We start from the raw sequence: 24208 nt of genomic DNA, 5'->3' as shown, positions 1-24208 counted from the left end.
CTTAGTGCAAGTTATGAAGATGTCACATTGTTAATACACAAATTTCATTATCAGTGGGAGGGCTAAAATGCTTATTTGGATCAATTAAAATACATTTGAGTGATTTATTTCCTTGTCTTTTCTTATTTAAATAAAGAGCTGAGTTGTGTATCAATACTTCAAGGTTTTGACTACTTTTTATCTCAGAAAAAAGAAACAGAAAATGTTTGTCATTCCAGAAGCATAATCAGTTGAGCCAGCACACAATGACATAGTTAATTCACCAACGGAATTTGTTGCCATAGCTCCAGGAAGGGACAGGGTAGATTAAACAATGGCTTTTTTCAAAACTGCAGCTTTCACCACAACCTGCCTGTACCCACACAACAGGCCATCATAGTCAGAGCACATTGTCAGTGAACAACAGCCCTGAGGGGACAAGAGAAGGCTTGTAGTAAATAAAGGAGGAGCACGGAGAAACTTGAATCTCTGCTTATTCAGTAATTGGACACTCCTAGTTCCTCCCAGCTTCTCTTGAAGGGCTAAGCATAGAGAGCTAACTTGACCTTAAGTATCCCTGGTAAATCCAGAACAGCAAAAATTTCATCTTGTGAATCAAAAGAACTTCAAAGGAAGAGGATTCTAGATCAGAGGCAAAGAAGGTCAGGAACAGATATGGTGGGCCACCAAGAATGCACCATGGAAGAGGAAACCAGAGACAATTGCACTCCCAAATTCTGGCACAAGGTAATATACATGCTTCCTTATTGAATTTTTGCCTTTTTGAATATCAAAGTTGGTTCAAAAAGTCCTATATGGGGCTGGGGATTTAGCTCAGCGGCATAAGTGCCTGCTTTGCAAGCAGGCAGTCCTGAGTTCGATCCCCGGTACCGATAAAAAGGAAAAAGACATAAAAAAGAAAGAAAGAAAAGAAAAGAAAACGTGCTAATATTGCTTTATCCTCTAATAGAATATGTAAATTCCATGAAGAGAGTTAATCAACAGGAGTAAATCCACATAAAAAAAGAAATAGGGGCTGGGGATGTAGCTCAGTAGTAGATGATGTGTTTAGCATACATGAGGCCCTGTAATCAATCACCAGCACCAAATGATAATAAAAAGCAAAGTCAAATCAATGTGAGGAAATGTAGGGGTTCTGAGGCAAAAAGAGATATCATGGGAAGCTGAGGGCATTGGAGAAATGTTTTAACAAAATGTTCATTATCCTAGACCAGGCATGGTGGTGCATGCCTGTAATCGTAGCACTTGGGGCTGAAGCAGGAAATTGCCCTGAGTTTGAGGTCAGCCTGGGCTACAAAGTGAAGTCAAGGCTAACCTGAACTGCATGATGAAACCTCTCTCAAAAAAGATCAAAAAGCAATGTTCATTATCCTATAAAATGAGAAGTGTCACAGAATCCAGATTGTGACATCCATTTCTGAATTCCATGCTATGTAACTATTGAATTAACTAGACCATTTTATGTGGTACCCAGAGGAATGTGCATTTGAGGGGAAGCACTGCTAAAGGAAATGACTTCTAGATGGAGAAAGTTTAGGCAGTGGGACAAAGTTCTAAGGAAGACTCCAGATGATTTCCTAGACAGATGTGATTTCTCTGCTTAACAGTGAAACAGCTGGGGCTGGGGATTTAGCTCAGCGGCATAAGAGCCTGCCTTGCAAGCAGGCAGTCGTGAGTTCAATCCCTGGTACCGATAAAAAAAAAAAAAAAACAGTGAATCAACTTTTACTGCCCTAATCAGAAAAGGATTTCTCAGACCTCAAGACAGTAGTCCTGCTTTTCCTGTCTCAGTCCTCATCCATGACCTTCCTAAGTGCCTTGGGATCAATGTGGATGGCTATCTTCAGCAACATATGCTTCTAAAAGTAGTCCTTATCCAGTGGACACTTAATCTGCATGATAGATATAGGTACTTTTCCTGGTTACCTCCATGTTATCTCAAATTTGGAGAGATTTACATATTGAAGGCTCATGAGTTTCACCCCTAATTAGAATTAATGGGGCTAGGGGCTGGGGATTTAGCTCAGTGGCATAAGCGCCTGCCTTGCAAGCAGGCGGTCGTGAGTTCGATCCCCGGTACCGATAAAAACGAAAAAGAGCAAAAAACAAACAAACAAACAAAAAAGAATTAATGGGGCTGGGGATTTAGCTTAGCAGCATAAACACCTGCCTGGCAAGTGCTAGGTTGCAAGTTCCATCCCCAATGCCAAAAAAAAAAAAATTGTAGAATTAATGGGAGACATTCAATCCTCATTGCAAAAATAGATTTGCAATGTTTTCCAAACAATTCTGTTTGGTTCTTGACTGGTACGGATACGGAAAGTCGAAATGATCTTTCCAAGTTCAAGTCATATAGAATTAAATTTGTGCAAATATCACTCCACACTTCCATATCTCTTGTGAATTGTGAAACAGACAAAAGGCTCCAAGTTCGTAGTCACCTGATAGCATCACTTATCGTCATAATAATGGCCGGCATTTTTAGTCCTTACTAGGTGGCAGGCCCTGTGCAAGTACTTTTTATGCCTTATTTCATGTAATTATGCTTATCAAAAGGGCTTAAGCTCATAACCACTCACATATTTTGCTAATTTGTGCCTCAGTTCCCCTCAGTTAAGTGGAATGGGTTTGTTTAACCTCCTTGAGGCTCTAAAATGGATTATTACATTGTTAACTGTAACAATAATATAGTGATTACAATAACATTTTAATCACAAATTTCAGTTCTTGATATGCAATACTTTTCTCACCCAAGTTACCTCAACTTCTGTAAAGTTAACTTTATGACTGCTAGCCTTTATGTAAACCATACATTAATATCCTAAGCTGACTCATGACCTTTTATGGCACTGCTAATAGTGCTGTTTATCAGCCAATAGTTACAATGATGAATAAATATTGTATATGAAAGCTGACAATAATAAATTTAATAACATTTTAGAGATCTGTGAAAATTAAAATTCCTTTTAAATTGGAGCTGGTTATATTTTACACATTTAATTTTGCTTTTTGGTTGGCATGTATTTGAAACCAGGAGAATACCCAAATATTAATTATCCTAATTCCTCTCACTCCAAATCTTGTATTATTATTTATATTCTCATTTTGAAGTGAGGAAATTGGAGCTGCCAGAACTCAAGTAAATTGTTCAAGGTAGTAACAGTAGTGCTGGAATTCAGGCTCCTAAAACCCAATTTCCTTTTTTTTAAAAAAACCCACACTGTGAAGCCTCATGTGGTGTATATGCCAGGAATCCCAGCACTCTGGGAAGCTGAGGTAGGGGGATTCTAAATTTGAACCTAATCTGGGCAATTTAATGAGACCCTCTCTCAAAATTTAAAAATAAATAAATAAAATAAGGACTGGGGATGTAGCTCAGTGCAAAGGTCCTGGGTTCAATCCCAGTACTACAAAAATCAATTAGACAAACAAAAGTACCTTACATGTTCAAATAAAGTAGCACTAGCCATAATTTAAATATAATAATACTTAAAATTTAATTCCTCAGTCACACTAACCACATTTCATGTGCTCAGTAGCTGCCTGTGGCTAGTCACTACTGTTTTGCAGACAGTGCAACTATGGAATATTTTATTATCACAAAAGTTTTGTTACATAATACTGCTTTGAACCATAATGTTTCTTTTAGATATGTTGACACATTCTCAAAATACACTGTAGTTCTTTGCAAGTAAAATGGATTTAAATTTTTACATTAAAATCTCATTCATTTAAAATCTTCTCATTTTCATAGAACCAAGTTAACTTTGATCTGCAAATTAATAATATAGATAAGAGTCAAGGTGATTGTTAAATCCATTTCACAGACCAAAGATTTTTAAGTACCATCAAATAACTCCAGAAGCAATCACTTACATGCAAGCAATTGATATGATAGTTACACATCATTTGTATTTATTCATTAAAACAAAACAGGGATCTTGTGAGATGCTCTGATAGGAAATCATGTGGTTAGCCTGTTATTTCTACTAACCCTTTTGCTATTTCTAAATTCTATGTAAAATCATTTTATACTACTGATTTACCCTCTCCTCTTCCTTTGAATCATACAATAAACTGGTAGTATAAAATACTTTCTCAATAACATTTTGTGTAGCTGAAGAGATAATTCCAAAATGAGTTTCTTCCACTGTATCTTCTTCCACATGATTCCCTGGCAGGGGTGCTCCTGTGGACTCAGCATAGAGCCTGGTACATAGTAGAGGTTGGATAAATACATGATAATTGATTGCTGGAGACAGTCCTCTTAAAACACCACTCACTGAAGTGGACTCTGACTTTTTACAGAGAGTACATGGATCGAATAGAAAACTTTCTCCTGGGTTTTTTCCTGGTGTACCACTCTTTGCTGCCCATTCTTTAGGGTGAGGTAACGCTTCCTGTGTGTGAGAAAGAGATGGCTTCTGGGCATTCCAGTTGGTGAGAAGGCAAAGTGCAGGTTGGTTTGTGGATTTGGAAACAAAATCTTACCGCTCCTTCAAAAGGGAGAATTGGGTAACAAACATGTTGCCTTTACAAAACTCTAGTCATTAGTGAGGTCCATCAGTCCTAAAGTATTACACTGAACACGCCTGCTAGTGCTATCCCAAATCTATGTAATAACAGAAGAGAGAATTTCAAGTTGTTTAAAGAAGAATGGCACTTGCTCCCCTCCCCCTTCCAGTGCTGGGGATCAAACCCAGGCAGGGCCTCACACAGGCTAGCCAAGTGCTCTCTCAATGAGCTAATGAGCTACCTTCCCAGATGGAGACTCAGAGTTCTGAGTCCTTAGCTGAGGTGGTTTCTCACAGCTTGTGGAGACCTGTAGTGCCACACTTTAATGCCTTTTAATAAAAATGAAACCCAATCCTTCAATGTAACACTAAATTTCAAAGATCACAATTTGTTGCTTCCTTGTATTCCTCAACGAAAATTTCTAGCACACAAGGCATACGCAAAAAAAAAAAAAAAATTTAATAGAAATTATGTATTTGGAAAGGATTAAACAATTTAGAACCTTCCAGATATATGATGATTAATTAGATAACTGAGCATTTTAAGAGCCACCTAATTAGAAAGTAAGTATTTACATTTTTAGTTTTTACTCTAAAATATCAATTAGGCTTTCTTTTCTCTCATCTCTAATTCCTGCAGGTGAACCCTAATTTTATAAGAACAGAGTTGCATTTGCACAGCATTCAGCTAACTCAACACAGTCTTTGTGTCTTTTGGAAACTGTGTGGTAGGCTGATCCAAGGGTCACACGTCCTCTTCACTCAATTAGCAGATATATAGTCACTGTCATGGATTATGCAGCTGATACTTCTCTCTCTGCATATTGACAGAAAAGCACCAGTTGATGCAAACTCTGGCTGACTGCAGTGCACTAACCTCCTTAGGCACTGTAGGCTCCCACCCACTGTGGTCCTTTAAGCAAAGCTTTGGCAATCCCACATTCCCTAACTCCTCCGGCTCCTAGACTTGGCCCAATTAACATACAAAAGGCTCAGCTTGTCACGGAGAAAACCCAGTGATTCCCTGGTTTTCCCATGGCTGGGAGTCAAAGGCTTCAAAGGGAGTACTGCTGGTTTCTCCCTTTTTTGCCCTTTATTCCCAAGAACTTGGAATCAGCTTTCTTTCTTTTCTTTTTTTTTGAGGGTCTCACTGTGTTGTTCAGGCTAGTCTTGAGTTCACAGTGTAACCCAGGCTGGCCTCAAACTCCTGGCCATCCTCTTGTCCCAGCTTCAGTACTGGGATTACAGGCATGTGCCACCATGTCCGGCCCAGATTCAGCTTTCAAATATCATGGCATAGGGGGCTGGGGATTTGGCTCAGCAGCATAAGCACCTGCCTTGCAAGCAGGCGGTCGTGAGTTCGATCCCTGGTACCGATAAAAAGTTAAAAAAGTATATCATGGCATAAAGAAAATGGTGAAACTGTCATAAAATTACTTTTGCCCATTGTCACGATGAGGCTTCCAAGTGGAAATACATTTTTAATTTCCATCCTGCCCTAGGTATTAGAACATTTTAAAATTCTCTTTGTGCTTTCATAAATGACAAGTTTCATTCCCTGTGGCACCACACACACACACACACACACACACAGAGGAGGTAAGGAATTTTTAAATGTAGAAAGTATGACCCAGGACGAAGAGAAAAATACTTGTTTCAAATTTGTTTAAATTTGTTTGCCTTAGTTCCATTGGTGTAGGTCATAAATAAAGACATGGAGGAATTTTAATAATAATTTCTTTTCAAAGTAAAGATGAACAATGTTAGAAAATTTAACAGTATCATCGTGTTTACCAAAAAAAAAATGTTTTTCATTTTGTTTTGGTGTTGGGGTCGAAACCAAGGCTTCACATGTGCTAAGCATGAGATCTGTCTCTAAGCCATATCCCCAGCCCTAAAATCAGTTTTTCACAGTTTGCTCTACATATATACTCTCAACAGTGGAGACTTACCCCATTCTTATTGTAGGAGGTATGATTGAAAATACAGTAAATACTTAGATTTTAAAAATTTATTGCAGGAAAAGATGCATTGCCATTAATCCCCTTCAAAATACTCTGCTTTGCTTCACACACAGTATACACTAATCCCATCATTCTTGCCACATTCTGGAAATCCTTTTTTACATCTTTAGTTACACTGTCACACCTGGCTCAGTGTCCTGAATTGATTCAAAACATTTACCTTTCCTGGTCAGTTTGGCTTTGGGGAAGAAACATGGACAAGAACACATGGTGACATTTTTTATGAACCTGCCTTTCCACTGAATGGTGTGCAGCAGCACCATTTATCATGTTGTTGATCATAAGGACACTCGGGAAAGAAGACTTCCACAACTGCTTCAGAAAGTGGCAAGAATGATTGGATAAGTGTATTTAGAGAGAGGGAGAATATTTTGAGCAGGCTTAATGGCCATGTGCCTCTTACTGTAATAAATTTTTAAAAATTTAAACATTTGTTACATGTTTCGATCACACCTTGTATGCATGGCTCCTGATTGTGTTTAGGAAGTATTTGATGAATGAGTAAAAGTAATTTAAATTATTGTGCATTCTATCTTTCTTGCCTGGGAAAAGTCCTGAGTTTGTCCATCCAGAGTCATCTCCAGATCATCCAGGATAAAGAATAGGTTTTGGAGGCATGATTTAAAGTTAGGTGAACCAACTTTAACTTGACTCCAGACTGGACCTTGATTCACATTATCATTAATACCAGTAACAAAGATATTGTGATCACTGTTTACAAGCTTTCCCTCTAGGAGTCCCTCAGACTCCTAGGGTTGCTAACTGTGGGAAAACCATGTGAGATTGGCTTAGAGATGCCAACAGGCAGCAGAGTCACTCTTTTGCAACTCATCCTCAGCTTCCGCAGAGGGTCAAGAGCTGGACCATTCTCCAAGAGAGATAGATAAGACTTCAACATGTAACTGTCTCATAAGTTAGTCTCATGTAGCTGCTACACTTTTCTGTAGGATGAAAACTGAAGGACTTACTTAAATATCACAAAAGAATTGAAGATTTTTAAAATGGAGAATTAATAAAAGCTTTGTAAGGTTTTCTGCATTCTATAGTAGAAGAGAGAGTTGTAAACACCAGCCTGAAATGCATGGGGACTGGTAGTTTTGTTCATTTAAAAATAAAATGGTTATGATGGAGACTCACTTACAAATGATAAATACATGTCTTAAATGTCTCACTTAAATATAAAGTATATTACTCGTTTGCCAATCTTCTAATTGGACCATTGATATTTTTGTCTTTTCCATTTGGAAGACACATGCACATTGCCCATTAATTGTGTTACGTTTATTCTCATTGGAATGAAAACTTAACATACTTTCAGTACAGAATCCCAGATTTTAAAAATTTTATCCCCTTGGGGCTGGAGATTTAGCTCAGTGGCATAAGCACCTACCTTGCAAGTGTGTGGTCATGAGTTCGATCCCTGATACCAATAAAAAAGAAAAAGACAAAATAAAATTTAAAAAAAAATGGATCATTTAAAAAAAAATTTTATCCCCTAGTTTTTATGGTCATCTTGTCCTCAACAAGCAATTAATCCACATAACTGTAAAAGTCACATGACCTATCTTGTTTTTCCAAAACAACTTAGTTTGATAAAAACAACTCTTTTGCATAATTTTATCAGTTTACATAATATTCAATGAAACTACATAATTACAATCACAAGCACAAAGGGCAGAAACAAGTTTAGGGGAAAACTCAGTTAACTCAGAAAATGTACAACTCAAATACTGGGAGCAAAAGTACCCAGGAATTCTCTAGAATAGCTTACCCACTAGCTGGAAGTATTTGGAATACTCTTCAGATTCTTAGAGGAAACAGTTAATTCTGCAGGTTAGCTAACTTGGAGGTCCATTAAAGGAATCACTACTGTTATTTGAACATAGTGTTAATTTAAAACCAACCATCCAGGAGGAAATTTTTTGTGTTTGTTTTTCATGCCTCAGATCTACTACCCTATACTCATTAGCTGTCACTCCCCTCACCCTTCTCAAGCCCCCAGCACCAGGTAAGCCACTCATCTCCTCTCCATTACATGAATTTGCCTTTTTGGATGTCTAAAAATTGAGGGGAAATCTCACAGATCAAACTTTCTAGACTTAACCTACTTTTTTTGCTCTTAGTTAACTTTCCATTCATTTTCCCCTATGTCTCAGTCTATAAATGTCCCCAATTCCTATCCTCAGGGAGGCAGATTTGAGACCTGAGTCTCCCATCTCACATTTGACACCTCGTGAATAAACTTTCTCTTTTGTAAAAGTCATCATTTCAATGATTGGCATAGCTCATGATGGGCAAAATGACCTGGTTCAGTGCAATTTCCTGTAAGTAGGATCATAGAATATGTAGTCTTCTGTGTGGCTTCTTTCACTTAGTGAATGTTTTCAAGATGCAGCCATGCTGTAACTCTTCAGTGCTTCATTTCTTTTTATGGCAGAATAATATTTGATTGTATGAATGTATCACAATTTGTTTCTCCCTTCAATAGATATGTGGGTTGTTTCTACTTTTCAGTTTTTGCAAATAATGCTACTATGACTTTCATGTACATGGACGTACATCTTCGATTCTCTTGCTGTATACCTAGGAATGGAATTTTTAGGCCAAATTGTAATTCTATTTTTAACTTTTTGAGAAAGGACCTGTTTTCCAAAGAGGTTTTGCTGTTTTACATTTCCACCAGCATTGTATGAGAGTTTCAGTTTCTTCATATCCTCACCAACGCTGGTTATTTTCCAGGTTTTAAAAAAAAATCACAACTTTAACCATCTTACTGGGTTTAAAGTAGTATCTCATTGTGGTTTTGATTTTCATTTTTTGAATGGCTAATGATGAGCATTTTTCATGTGCTTATTGCCCATTTATACATCTTCTTTGGAGGAATGTCTACTCAAATTCTTTGACCATTTTAAATCATTTACCTCAAAGATACATCTTTAACAGGGCATAATGGCACATGCCTGTAAATCCAGCATTCAGGAGGTTGAGACACAAGGATCGCAAGTTTGAGGGCAGCCTGGGCTATATAATGAATTCAAGACAATACTAAACTATACAGCAAGACCCTGTCTCAAAGAAATGAACAAGCAGAAAAATCTATCTTTGCCCAGAAGCAGTGTTTCTCAATCCTATCATTACTGCCATTTCAATGTTGGCATCTACTGTAAGCACTGAAAGATGTTTAGCAGCATCTCTGGATTCTACTGACCAGATACCAATAGCATCCCCCATGTGGCAATCAAAACTGTCTAGACATTGCACAGTAACCCATGTGAAGGGGGCAAAATGTCCCCTAGCCAAGAACCACTGCTATAGAATATCCTTATGAGCAGCTAAGAAGCACACCAGAAATAACTTAGGTTTTTTGTTTGTTTTGTACGGGGGATTGAACTCATGGCCTTGCGCTTACCAGGCAGGTGCTTATGCCGCTGAGCTAAATCCCCAGCCCCCACAAATAACTTAGTTTTAATACAGTAGTGGAAGTAGAAGCCACTCTGAGTGGGTTGAGTATGATATTAGAAAGTTGATAGAACCTGTATGAACTCATTTTTCTAAATCTGATTGTCTGATTGCTGAGTCAATTAACAATATGATATATATATATATATATATATATATATATAGAGAGAGAGAGAGAGAGAGAGAGGGAGAATTGGGTAACACTATAAGAGAAACAATAGTTCAATAGGATAACAAGAGGGAGTTGTAAGACTGTAAAAGTACAAGAAGTGTGGTATTATCTAGAACAATAGGACGTTTGAAGAGGGACATTCACAGTGAGCCGGTCATTGGGGCAGAATACTACTGTTCCTTGACCCTCTCAGGCTGGAAGTGCAAATAACTGCTAAGTGGCCTCAAGCTCTTGGCTTCATTTCTCATACTCCTCTCACCTCTTAGTGGAGGCGTATGTACACCTGTCTCTGACATAGAATACGAGGTCGCAAGAAACAGCTTTCACCTAAAGTAACTCTTTCACTTGGGTAATTTGGTGAGAGGAGTGATGCAAAGGACTGTCTCATAGAATCCACAGGCAGCAGAGAAGCAGGCCTCAGGAAAGACAGGAACCAGGGCAGCTTTCAGAGGCTTTGTTTACCCTGTTTCTCTGCCTTTAGGTCAGCTCTTGACCTACTCTGTCTCCATCTCATAGTTCTTTTTCTTGAAAGAAGGAATCTGAGGACCTGAGATACCACCAATGTCAGTAATCTCTCTCTCTCTCTTTCTTTCTCTCTCTCTCCCTCTCTCTCTCTCTCTCTCTCACACACACACACACACACACACACGCACGCACGCACGCACGCACGCACGCAGTCACAATGTTGCCCAGGCTGGTCTCAAACTCATGGGCTCAAGTATCCTCTCATTTCAGCCCCTGGGTGCCACTGTCCCTGGCTTGACTCTCTTAATCAGGTGGTCCCAACCCAATTTTCTGGACTGTGGAGTAGAAAAGATTTTGTAAAAGAAATGGGGTAGGGTGAATGAGAAATACAGAAACAGGAACCACATCATAGATCCTTAAACCAGTCCACTTTTGTACAGATTACCCTCACTTTTCTAGCTTCTCGAATGTTTTTATTTCACTCTCCCCAAACTATACAAAATCTCTCAAAGAAATGGCCTTGTTTGCTAGTTAAATACATGGTTATCATCGTGAGCCTGGTTTTTTTCAGTGTGTATAGCACAGTGGTGTTGATTTCAAATTTCCTGACTTTAGAAAGAGCAGGGAGGGCTGAGCGCAGCAGCACGTGTCTGTAATCCTAGCTACTGGAGAGGCTGAAGCAAGCAGATTGCAAGCTCAAGGCCAGCCTGGAGAGCTGCAAGACCCAGTCTCAGTAAGAAGATTAAAAGGGCTGGGAATGTAACTCAGTATGAGGCCCTGAGTCTAATCTCTAGCATTGCACCCAACAACCACATCAACTGGGAAGGAAATGGAGGACAAATTACGCCAAATGCTTTCTTTTGAATAATGACATAGTCATGAGGTGTCATCAAAATAGAGATGGACTATTTTAACAAGAAATATGTAATCTGTTTGGGGAGCAATGTCTGAATCTGCTTTAGCCCAACTCTCCCTCTTGGCTATGCTTACTTAGGAACAAAGATCTTTGAGCTGTCAGGAGATGGTACATCCTTCCCACTAGCTAATGAAGAGCCACCCTGCCTTCGCAGCCTATTAATTAAGAAAGTAATCAGTGTGTGCTTGGAGTTTGGTATTTGAAACTCAAAGGCAATAAAATCAGAACACTACTTAGTGTTTTCTCATAAAGAAATGAATAATAAATTCAGGCCACAGAGCTGGAGTAATCACATTTTGAATGATTTCTCCTGAGCATGCCTTTAATAATCTATATGTGTTGGGTAAGAACAAAGAAAGGCAAAGTTAATTACCCAGGAAAAGCTTCCTCTTAACCCAGGGTTTCTCAACTTTTCTACCACCAATATTTTGGGCTAAGAGAATTCATTATTTTGGGGAACTATCTTGTGCATGGCTGGATATTTGGAAGCATCCATCTCTAACCATTAGAAATCAGTAGTTCCTTCCCTCTGCCAAGACGTGACAACCAAAAATGTCTCCAGACATTGTTAAATGTTCCCTGTGGGGCAAAATCACCCCTTGTTGGGAACTTTTGAATTAACTACCACTTTCCTTCTTACTCCCCATCCCCTGGAGCCCCCCAGAGTTTGCTGTTTCAAACTCTCAGAACAAAACATTTCATACCATGCCGTCTGCACTTTCTGGGGAATTATTTGAAAAGAAATTGATGGGATCAAAATTACTTGTCCTAATATCAAGAAGAGCTCTTTGAATTTCTGTCTTGAAAAGTAGGAGACAAAGAGAACAAAGGAAGAGCTAATAAAGGCATTTATTTAAGGCATTCTGCTAAACACTTCACTTATGTTTAATCCTCATAAAATTCTCAGGGGCATTAATAATCTTATTTTATTGTTGAGGAAACTGGGGCTTAAAGAAGTCTAGAGATTTGCTCAAGAACACACAGTTTATAACTTAGTAGTGGAGTCAGAAGTCTGACAGCAAAATTTGTGCACTCACACTCATTGTCTTAGTGTACATACTTACAGGGCCAGATACCTAACAAAGTGAGGTGGCCAGTTTGTATCTTTTTTAAAACATAGCTTTTCTTATGGGAGGTTTAGAACTTGCTTCACATAAAGCTTCTGTCTCTACATTATTAGCATCACACATCAGACAAGCCCAGGCCAAGGTCTAACAATTCAGTTTATTATTTACATAGTCAAATAAACAGCAGCTGATGTTGTCAGTTATCCATGGTCCTTGTGTCATACTGACAACAGTAACACTGAAAGAAAACGGGCCAGATGACCATTGTTTCCCTTGCTAATGCCAATGCATTGTGCATTGCAACTGAATGTTTTTCTATCTACAGTTCTATCAAAAGGAGAGGGCAGGAAGCCCCATATTGCAGGAGGGGATTAGATAGCACCTGGAGAGCATCTCAGGGGAGATAAGACCCTAGTAGGAGACAGGATCAAAGTGACTCCTCTGAGGAGGTCTCCCCCACTCTCTTGTGCCAGCAGGAGCACAAAGCCTTCTCCAATGCCCACATGAGCTGAAATGCACCATTCAACGTCATCAGTGGCCAGACAGGGCCATTTTCCTGTCACAGTGGACTGTGCCTGGCAGGATGTTTATCAGCCTCCATGGCTTGCACTCACTAGATTCCTATAGCACCATCTCCAAGTTGTAACAAACTAAACTTCCTCCAAATACTACTAAATTGATCATGGAGCAAAACTGGGTTAGAGCCACACTGATCTACAGATCTATCTACTCCGCACATCCAAGCAATGTATTTCATATGCAAATATTTTTTTTTTTTATCTTTTTATCGGTACTGGGGATCGAACTCACAACCACCTGCTTGCAAGGCAGGTGCTTATGTCGCTGAACTAAATCCCCAGCCCCTATATGCAAATATTTCTCTTTTTTTGTCTTTTTCCTTTTTATCGGTTCCCGGGGATTGAACTCACGACTGCCTGCTTGCAAGGCAGGCGCTTATGCCGCTGAGCTAAATTCTCAGCCCCTAGCAAATATTTCAATAAGTACTTCTAAAATAAAGTTTTGAAAACAAAAATGCAATACCATTATTATTATACTGAAAACTAATAATTTCTCCATAACATTCAGAAATTTTTCAGATTTCTAATTGTCTTACAAATGTTATGATTTTTATAGCATTTTGAATTGGGGTTTTAATAATATAATATACACAGCATTGAGTGACTTATGTCTTTTAGACTTTGTTCAATCCACAAGTTTTTTTGTATTTTTTTGGTTGAAGAAACAAAGTTTGTCCTACAGAGTTTCCCACAATCTGGATTTTACTGATTGCACCCCGGTGGTGTTAATGTATTCCTTTATCTTTTCTGTATTTCCTATAAATTGGTCTTCAGTTAAGAGGTGTGATCAAAATCCAGTTCCCTTTACTTGAAAGACTTTCATATATAGCGTGGGAGTATAGAATTATGTGGGATTATCTGTCTTTCTGCCGTATGATCAGTAGTTAATGCTTAGCATTCATTAGGCGCTAGGAAGCGGTGATAATTCACTACCCCCATTACCTTCTTACCTTTTTCATTACTTGTTGTAAGACGAGACATTCCTCCTCAGTATTGGGGCACCCAGAAAGATATTTTGGACATGCAGAAAGTGCAGAAAAGGCAAGGTGGATATGAATGTTTTTCTATAGTTCCCAGTTTTCAAAATATTGCATTTGAAAAGAAGATTTAGGTATTTTTCCTCCCAATAGTACGGTAAACTCATGGATTTAAACATAACTTATTTATGAAATTCCAGTAATAAAAAAATGAACAAAAGATTGGAACTGAAGACCTCAAGTTCTTGCTTTTTCTCCATTGACCAGATAACTGGAATTATCTGCATTGTCTATGCAGTGTGGGGATTTTATTATTTTTACCTAAAGATATCTCTCTTTGGTAATGATGAGCATGTTTTTTTAAGTCTGGTTTTTCCTCAATACACTCTTTTATTTTTCCTCAATACACTCTTAAAGGTTTTTAAATTGTTTCATATCTGGCCAAAATGAGATTTTTAAGAACTTCCTCTCTAATTTGCAATGAAAATTGGTAAGCTGATTTTTTAAAAAAAGTAAACAAATTGCAAGCACCTGTTAATAAAGTTCTTGAAAATAAATATTAAACATATTTCATTGGTTTCAATCCATTGTAGTTCTTACCCTTATTGATGCTTAAACTTTCTATCTTTGGCTGGTAGAAAGTCCCTTCATGTAGGCTCCTAAATCCTTTGACAATTGTTATCATTTAGAGAGATTTATAGAACTTACGCGTATTCTAATGAATATTGTTATCTTCACAGTTTCACCTAATGAGTCCTTGTATTTAAAAGTATTTTTGTAGGGGCTGAGGATTTAGCTCAGCGGCATAAGCACCTGCCTTGCAAGCAGGTGGCCGTGAGTTCAATCCCTGGTACGATTTAAAAAAAAAAAAAAGTATTTTTGTAACTGCTGTGCAACAATGTTACTCAAAGTGTAAATTTCAGGTAACACCTGGAGACCTGGTCAAAATTCAAGTTATTGGGTCTTTCTTGGTATAATGAGTTAGGTTCTCTGAGGCCTAGGAAAGTGTGGTTTGACAAATTCTACAAATGATTCTTATCTGGAATCTCTGCTTTAGGAGAATTGATTTTAGAGCATAGTTTTGGGCACAGTATTTGGATTCTCATATCTAAAATCAGGGTCACAGGAATTATCTCTGACCCTTTAAGAGTCTCCCACTAGAATATGCTATCCTCTGTTCTTGTTGAATGTCATTAAAAGTAAAATCATCTTGGGAGGATGTTTTTCTGTCATTTTTGAAACAACCAAAAGCCAATGGATTCTTCACCAGTGTATGATAGGTCTATTTAGTACCTCTTTGGGCCCTGTGAGTCAGATTTGATTATATGCCAGTAATAACTGATTCTCATGAGTGACTCTGAGGAGTTCCCATGATGAAAATGTTAAAAGATTTATTCTAAACACGTTTTGTGCAATAGCAGTATTTCATGTGCGAGGAGCTGCCAACATTCACTACTTTTGGTTTTAGTTCTTTTGAGTTCTCATGTTTGAATGGTGGAATGAGTCTATTCAAACTCTTGTTTCATAGATTCTTTTCCTTTTAAGTTGTAGGTATCCCATGTTCACTTACTTGCTTACTTTAGAGAATATTTTCTTGTAGCAAGAGTGGGCTTCTGTGCCCACTGGCTGCATACAGCTACTCTCAAGCACCACTCAGGAGCCATTTGACATAGTCTCTCATTTGAAACTTTGGTAGACTGGGTGTTAAAAATGATTGACCTCAGGGGCTGGGGATTTAGCTCAGCGGCATAAGCGCCTGCCTTGCAAGCAGGCAGTCGTGAGTTTGATCCCTGGTACCAATAAAGAAGAAAAAGGCAAAAAAAGAGATTGATCTGGGGCATATTGAAGGTTTTTACATAGCCAAGCTCTTGGAACATACACAGAATAGGGTTTCTTTCTCTTAGTACAAACCAAAAAGAGATGCTTGGTGGGGGGAGAGAATCTAAAGGAGTCAAAATCCATGTCTTAATAAAATCCTCTATCTCTGCTTCATCACAGTGGCCCTACACTTTTAAAAGTTCTGTCCTACACTGTAAGACCAGAATCTCTGGTGTGTGGAAACCAGACCTCTGTGTTATTGAAAGCTTCTCAGGTCATTCATTATAAGATGCAAGCAAAGCAGACAAACTTATGGAGAGAAGCACAGATGGTGGTATCAAGAAATGCTCTTGGATCCCTAGAGCGTTAGGCATTTTTTTTTTCATAACGGGGTCTTTGATATACTTGTGGGCTTTTGGAAAGATCATTTCTCACCAGTATCACCATTATTATTCAGGGATGTACATGCCACCCACAGAGAAGAGGACTTAGTGAATCCACTTAAGGCTTGTATTGCAGAGGAAGAATTCACTTATGGTATTTTGGGGGAGGATTTATTTGAGGATGTGAAGACACGAGTTGTTTTTCTTTGTGGTGCGAAGGATTGGAGTAGGGCCTCATGCATGCTAGGGAAGCACTTTACCACTGAACTACACCCCAGCCTGACAGCATTCTGAATGTGTGTTTCATGATGACATCCTGCGCTGACATTTACTGAATGAGTCAAATATGAGATTTATAGGGAGTTAATAAAAGCTTTTATCTAGCCAGGTTGTATCATTAAATGTCAAAGAAATGAAATGAAAAGCTTTCAACACGAAGGCTAACCAAAGAGAGCCAAATGATCAGAGCACTGGAAATGTCGAGATACCAAGGCAGTATATAATGAACCAAGGCTTTGACGCCCCACAGCCCTGAATGTGAAACTCACCTCTGCCACTGACCAGCTCTGTGACCTGGGCCAAATTATTTAATATCTCTGTCAGTTGTTATCTGCAAACCAGGCATAGTGCCTGTGACACAGAGGAAGACTTCATAAATTGCTAAGTATTAAAATCACAGACAATATATTATTCAAAATATCTGCAGATGAGATTCCAGGCACAGCTCATGCTAAGAAAGGTGTGGCAGGCAGATTAATACTCCCTCCCGGAAAATCCCCTCTCCCTAAGATTCTCCCCCCACCAAGACGTCTTTTGTAATCCGCAGAACCTGTGAATATGTTACCTTAAAGGACAAAAGGAATTTTACTGATATCATTAAATTAAGGATCTTGAGGTGTGACAGCATCATGGGTTATCTAGGTTGGCTCAATGTAACCACAAGGCTTCTTTTAAGTGAAAGAGGGAGACAGACGATTTAGAATAGAAGATGAGCCTACTAAACAGACTAGAGTGATGCTGCAACTGGCTTTAAAGATGGAAGGAAGCGGGACATGAGCTGAGTAATGCAGGTGGCCTGGAGAACCTGGGAAAAGCAAGGACGTGGGTTCTCTTTCAGAGACTCCAGAAGAAATGCAATCATGTCAATACATTGATTTTAGCCTACTGAGACTCTGTTACAAACATCTGACCCTGCTCCAGAATTTTAAGATAATAAAATTGTGCTGTTTTCAGCCACTCACTTTGTGACAAATTGTTACAGTAGCTGAGGAAAACAGAAAATTAAGCCAAATGTCCTTGAGCACTGAAACATTCCAAGTGCAGATTTTGTAAAACAGTCACTTTAGAGACTAGGTCACTCAAAATTGATTAGTATTAAATCCAAGGATAGTAATAATAGTTTGCTTGTTAAGGAGTGTATCCTGGCATCTTATTTACTTGCCAGTCAAACTCATTTGTATCACATTCCCAAGGCCCCAGGAAAAATCGTCAGGACCCTGCAGTATCTACTGCAGTGCCCGGAGGCTGGGCCTGTGGGACAGCAAGGAGGAATAAAAGTGGTTATGGCAAACTGATAACAAAGAAAAACAGTGCTTTACTCATATGTGAGGAAATATAAGTGTGCTCAACTATTCTGGGGGAACCAGTTGAAAACAGTATCAAAAAACATGTATTGAAAAATCTTACAAAGGCAGGTACTCTGACTCAGCAATTCTACTTGTAAGAAAAGCCATCCTGGAGGGGGAAAAACTGGACTAATACGCTATCATTTAAGTCCTTGAAAAATCCTCTCATGGTTTCTATAATTGCTTACAGAATAACGCATGAGGTTAGTAAAGGGCAACAGTAGTATATTCATTTATGTTGAATAATTAAGACTGGCAGGTGTTCATTGCTAATTTTAGATTAGTCTAGATTTGAACCTGGTTAGAGTATTAACCTGGAAGTTCCCTAAACCACTCTTGGTACACTGGATCTTTTTCATTAATATTACTGAAACAGTGATTGTGGTTAATAGTTTCAATGTTAAATTTAATGTTAAAATGTACCTGGTCTTGGGGCTGGGGATTTAGCTCAGTGGCATAAGTGCCTGCCTTGCAAGCAAGCAGTCGTGAGTTCGATCCCTGGTACTGATAAAAAGGAAAAAGGCAAAAAAAGAGAAATGTACCTGGTCTTGTACACTTATTGTAAACTATCACCCAATTTTATAGACTAAATTAAAATTTTATATATCAGTGAAACTGAGCTATTAAGTGTTGGAAATCACCTATTGTCTTACTTATCCACTGACAATCACATAGTATATTTGGCTTCCAAAAGTTGTGATTTCAAAGTATGCTCAAATCCAGGTGAGGAATCTTTATCCATTTTTTTCTTTCATGTTATATGTTTTAGTTGTTTATCTGGACTCAAACTCCATCAAGGAGGGACCAAAATTTACACAGCATCCTTGAGTGTGATGATGGCTGTGTTTGGAGTTTTGATTAAACTGCACTACATGTGTGATTATTGCTTGTAAACAGATGATTAGATATTAATTAGACAATAAGTGATTGTAAAGCACTTAGAAAATAAAATGTTTATAAATACCACCAAGTAATAGCAACAATAATTCTTTACTGACTACACAGCTGTTTATGTCGATAAGAATGATTTATTCCTGCTAAAGGCAACTTTAATTTGTACCAAAAAACAAAACAAAATAAAAAACTGCCATTGTATGTTTTGCTACATCAAAACAAAATATATATTCATATTTACAACTTATTTTCATCAACATTTAAATACATTTTGATTTTTAAAAAATCTTTGAAGACCTCAAACACAGGTGCAGCTATTATGGTACAGTGACCTTGAGTGCTGAGAACTTTGGGACTTCTTAATGCAAATATCTCTGACAGTGTTAAGTATTAATTTCTTTCAAATATAAAATGTAATAGGATATTTTGTTAGTCATATTGTAATTTATGCAGAAGATTTGTCATGTTGGGTCTCTGTGTTTGTACCTGGTGCCTTAAAAGTGGGTTTTCAGCTAGGTGTGATGTAGTAGCCCCAGCATCTGGATGGCTGAGGCAGGATGGCTGCAAGTTCAAGTACAGCCAGAGCAACTTAGTGACTTAGTGAAACCCTGTGTAAAAAAAAATTTTTTTAAATTTAAAATGGTTGGCAATGCAGTTTAGTGCAAAGGCCCTGAAACAATACTGCAAACAAAATACCTGCTTAAAATCAATAAATTTTGGTCAAATGGATGAGTGAAGCCAATCCTCTTTTGGTTATTAGTTGCAGAAAGAAAATTCGTTTTAAGAATTAAACAGATCGGGGCTGGGGATTTAGCTCAGCGGCATAAGCACCTGCCTTACAAGCAGGTGGTCGTGAGTTTGATCCCTGGTACAGATAAAAATAAAAAATAATAAAAAAGAATTAAACAGATTACTTTGTTCTGCCTTTTCTATCCTTTATTTATTTATTTATTTATTTATTTATTTATTTTTGTCTTTTTTCATTTTTATCGGTACTGGGGATGGAACTCATGACCACCTGCTTGCAAGGCAGGTGCTTATGCTGCTGAGCTAAATCCCCAGCCCCCTTTTCTGTCCTTTTTTTTTTTAAATAGGTTTCAAAGTCCAGGGATTTAGCTCAGTGACCCAGCACCTGCCTAGCAAGCATGAGGTCATGAGTTTGAACTCTGGTACCACCAAAAACACCCTCCAAAAATATTAATAGTAAGTTTCAAAGCTCTATTTTTTCTCGTTATTTTCCCCTTAATGTCTTTAGGGGTCATGGTCTCGTAGAGGCCTGTTCTTGGCCTACTGGTGAATCTGGTAAAGCATCTGTGTTATTTTTTTTGTCCCCGGTGCTGATAAAAATAAAAAAGTAATGAAGTTTCACAAGTGCGGTAACTAATACCTATCTGACTCAATGTGTGGACAGTTCTGAGAAGTCTGTGCTAAATCTCTAGCAGAACACTAAGAAAGTAAAAGATACTCAAGAAACAGTAGAAAGGGTAATGATGGTCTTGTCCTGGCAGCACTGATCTGACAAGAACTCACGCACACCCAGGAGGTATGTCCTATCTGAAGAGGTCACAGGAGCACTGTCCCCAAACATTCCCTATTCTGAGTAGCCAGCTTCCAAAGCATTTTTTTTCTGCTGATTGGAGATAGTTGTCTACTGCAGTTGTTCCTCAGTTTCCTGTTTCTCCTCTCTGAGATCCATGTCCCTTTCTATCTGCTCCTGTGGTAACCAATCCTGCCTTAACCACACTCCAATATCCAGCATTTGATGCCTCTCATCTGGAGGGTAATTTTCATTTATTTCTGGTTATAAAAGTAATGCATGCTCATTTTTGAATACTTGTTACATACAGAAAAATTTAAAAAGGAAAACCAGAGTCCCTTATTTTAATGATTTTATAGCTAACACCTTGGTATATTTTCCCCCACTGCTTTTTTTCCTATGCATGTACAAATCACATAATTGAGATTTTTTAAGAATCATATTTGTTAGCCTGTTTTTCTCACCTGACAATATAATGTTAACATGTTCCCACAACATCAGAATTTCTTCAAAACCATGACTCTTAAATCTTGTATAGTCCACTTCCGGGAGAACATGGCAGACAGATAACAGCAGCTACGGAGACTCTCTGAGATTGTTACCTTAGAATCCGGGAATGGTGTGGTGTGAGGAGTCCTAAGCAAGGGGAGATATACCCTGCCGACCCAAAAAAAAACTAAGCTGAGAGAAACCAACTGGAAATGCAATCCTGGTGCTATAACAGGAACAGATAAAATCTCAGCGCAGAAGCTGGAATCCGCCTCTGGAAGCCGCGATTTGAATTTCCTGCCATTGCTGCTGCATCTGAATCGGCACAGCAGGGAGAGAGATGCGCGAAAGCTCTGAGAGCCGGAATCAATGAACTCAGTTGAGAGCGGGAATTGGTGAACAGAGTTGAGAGCGGGACTGGCGGGGAGCCCTGCATCAACCTGTGGTGGGTGAGAGGAATGGGGACCCTTCCATAGAATAGGAGGCTCCAACAGAGGACATTCTGGGACTGGGCAGACTAGCTGGAACAGGATGCTGCAGTGACTTTAGTCGCATATTCCCCTCTCAAGTGGGATTGGTGGGGAGCGCTCGGGCTGGGTGATGCCATGGACTAAGACTCAGTAGGCTACCCCAAAACAGATACCATCGCCTGGTGGCGCACCCTAGCAGTGAAGCTTTGAGTAGGTTGACCTGGAGGGGCGAGCCCAGCAGAGGATGCCCAGGTCTGTGTCTCCCTAGTACACTGCAGTGGGCAGGAACACCTACCCAGCAGATTCAAACAAACTGTAACCGACAAAGAAAAAAAACTGGGCCTCCTATATATGCTTGCATGAAAGTAACAAAAAGTATGGGAAGAGGCAGCAACAAGAAAGGGTCCTCAGTCCCCAATCCTGAGAACACTGATCCAGGAAAGGTAAATGCAAAAGAGAATGAGAACATAAAACATGCAATATTAGACATGGCACCAATAGACATAAAGCGATATCTCCAGAGCCTCATAGACGAGTTTAAAAGTGAAGCATTTAATGAAATAAAGCAAGATATAAGTAGAATAGTTAGAGAAATGCTAAGTACCACCCAAGAAAAAACAGACAGTGGAATGGAAGAACAGAAAAAAAGGGGAGAATTGTTTGATGGAGAAAATAGAGAAAACATAGAATATGTGAAGCAGGTTCAAAGACATTACCAGGAAACTAAAAACTCTATTGAAAGCTGGCATAACAGCTGAAAGAAACTAAGGTAGATTATCTGAACTAGAGGACAGATTTGTAAGGTGGGAGCATGAAATGAAAAACTTCTTAAAAATAATAAGGAAACAAACAGCAATAACACAAAGGCTACAAGATAATAAGAGGATCTATAACTTAAGAATTAAGAACATAAAAAAGAGGTAGGAACACAAACAAATGAACTACAAAAGCTATTCGCAGAAATAATACAGGAGAATTCCCCTGATTTAGCAAAAGGTAAAGATACTCAGATGTATGAGGCATACAGGACCCGAGCCACCTACAACCCAAACAGAGCTACACCCAGGCATATAATGATCAAAATTTCAGAAATCCAATATAAAAACAGAATATTAAAAGCCGTCAGATACAAGAAACAGATCACTTACAAGGGAACACCCATCAGAATTACAGCAGACTTCTTGGCACAAACCATCAAATCATGAAGAGCGTGGGGTGAAAATAATTCAAGCTTTGAAAAATAATAACTTCCAGGGGCTGGGGATTTAGCTCAGTGGCATAAGCGCCTGCCTTGCAAGCAGGAAGTTGTGAGTTCGATCCCCGGTACCGATAAAAAGACAAAAAAAAAATCCAATATAAAAATAGAATATTAAAAGCCGTCAGAGACAAGAAACAGATCACTTACAAGGGAACACCTATCAGAATTACAGCAGACTTCTCGGCACAAACCATCAAGTCATGAAGAGCATGGGGGAAAATAATTCAAGCTTTGAAAGATAATAACCTCCAGCCAAGATTAATATATCCTGCACAACTGTCCCTAGAAATTGATGGAAAAACAAGGTGCTTCCAGAATAAAGAGGAACTAGGGGAATTTGCAACCACCAGTTCAACTCTACAGAGAATACTGCAGGATATTCTAAAAAATAAAATACCAAGATTCCAGGAATAGTGGCAGAGAGGCCACAATGAATGGAGCAGAAAGCAAAATGAAGAAGACAAACTGACAATAACAGAAAAAGAGCTCAACAGAAATGAGGCAGAGAAGGTTGGATGGTAGGAACAGCTATTTTGAAGAAAACAACACATCATAATAGCTAGTGCTGATTTAATATCTCTTGTTTTGAAGTCCCATCAAGCTTTTGTTCTTCTGTCCCCATCGGTCTTAACCTGCTATATCTTATTGGATTTTATTATATGTGATAATATAAATAAAAACTTTTATAGACAAGGAGATTAAACAGAAACCATTGTTCATTCTCTGTTAGTTGATTCTAAATACCCTGTAATACTGTCATTCCCTTGAACAGTTTTACATTGTCTTGAGATGTTTGATGCCAGAGTATACGAAGTTATACTCAAAGATTTCAAGGAAAGAGACACTATGGTAACTACTTTTATGTCGGGATTATCTTGTGGTTAAACACTATTTTGCTTAAATGGTTATGTGTTGACCTGCGCTGTTTTGTTGTTATGCCCTTTTATCTCAATCTCTTTTTTTTATTATTTACTTTTTAATTTTTATCCTTTTTTTTTTTGGTGTTTTTCGTTTTTATCGGTACCAGGAATCAAACTCATGACTGCCTGCTTGCAAGGCAGGCACTTATGCCACTGAGCTAAATCCCCAGACCCCTATTTTTATCCTTTTAATTAAGGGGACAATAAATTTAAAAAAATAGCAGGATATATTATAGTAACCCACTTTGATTTCCTATTAACTTGATTTGAAACCCTGTATTGCCCTCACCATCTTGTTTTGACTGATTTTCCTCTATTCTGTTTTGCTTGATAGTACCAAGTTTGAAAGTATAGGCAACAACAATAAGATTCATTATGACGCCCATTCTGGTTGACTATTATCTTCTTTTGAAATCCTGTACTGTCTCCAATGTTTTGGTTTTTTTGGTTTTGTTCTTTACTGTTTTGTTCAATTTTGTTATAACTGATGATATAGGCAATTCTTTTTAAGACAGCAAGAAGCATTATGGTAACCATTGTTGGTCACCTTGTATTTTGTTTTTACATTATGTATTATGTCCATCCTTTTGATTTGACTGACTCTGTTCTGTTATGTCACATTTGGTTTTACTCTCTTCAAAA

At 38.4% G+C, this 24208-nt stretch overlaps 1 protein-coding gene across 1 annotated transcript in view; it reads left to right on the top strand.

Annotated features, from left to right (window-relative positions):
* Window positions 1–422: 422 nt before the first annotated feature.
* The window catches only part of Pcyt1b (phosphate cytidylyltransferase 1B, choline), a 93532-nt gene continuing 69746 nt past the window's right edge, over window positions 423–24208 (top strand). The window contains exon 1 of the mRNA XM_013148941.3: window positions 423–726. Within this exon, the coding sequence (XP_013004395.1) occupies window positions 655–726 (72 nt within the window). The 5' untranslated portion in view covers window positions 423–654. The remainder of the gene's footprint in view (window positions 727–24208) is intronic.

This window comes from Cavia porcellus, unplaced genomic scaffold, assembly GCF_034190915.1.
Source record: "Cavia porcellus strain 051 isolate PalLab524CR breed Dunkin Hartley unplaced genomic scaffold, mCavPor4.1 scaffold_33, whole genome shotgun sequence".
Taxonomy (NCBI): Eukaryota; Metazoa; Chordata; class Mammalia; order Rodentia; family Caviidae; genus Cavia; species Cavia porcellus.
The sequence above is the reverse complement of the archived record's forward strand: the minus strand, read 5'-3'. Positions and strand labels throughout refer to the sequence as shown.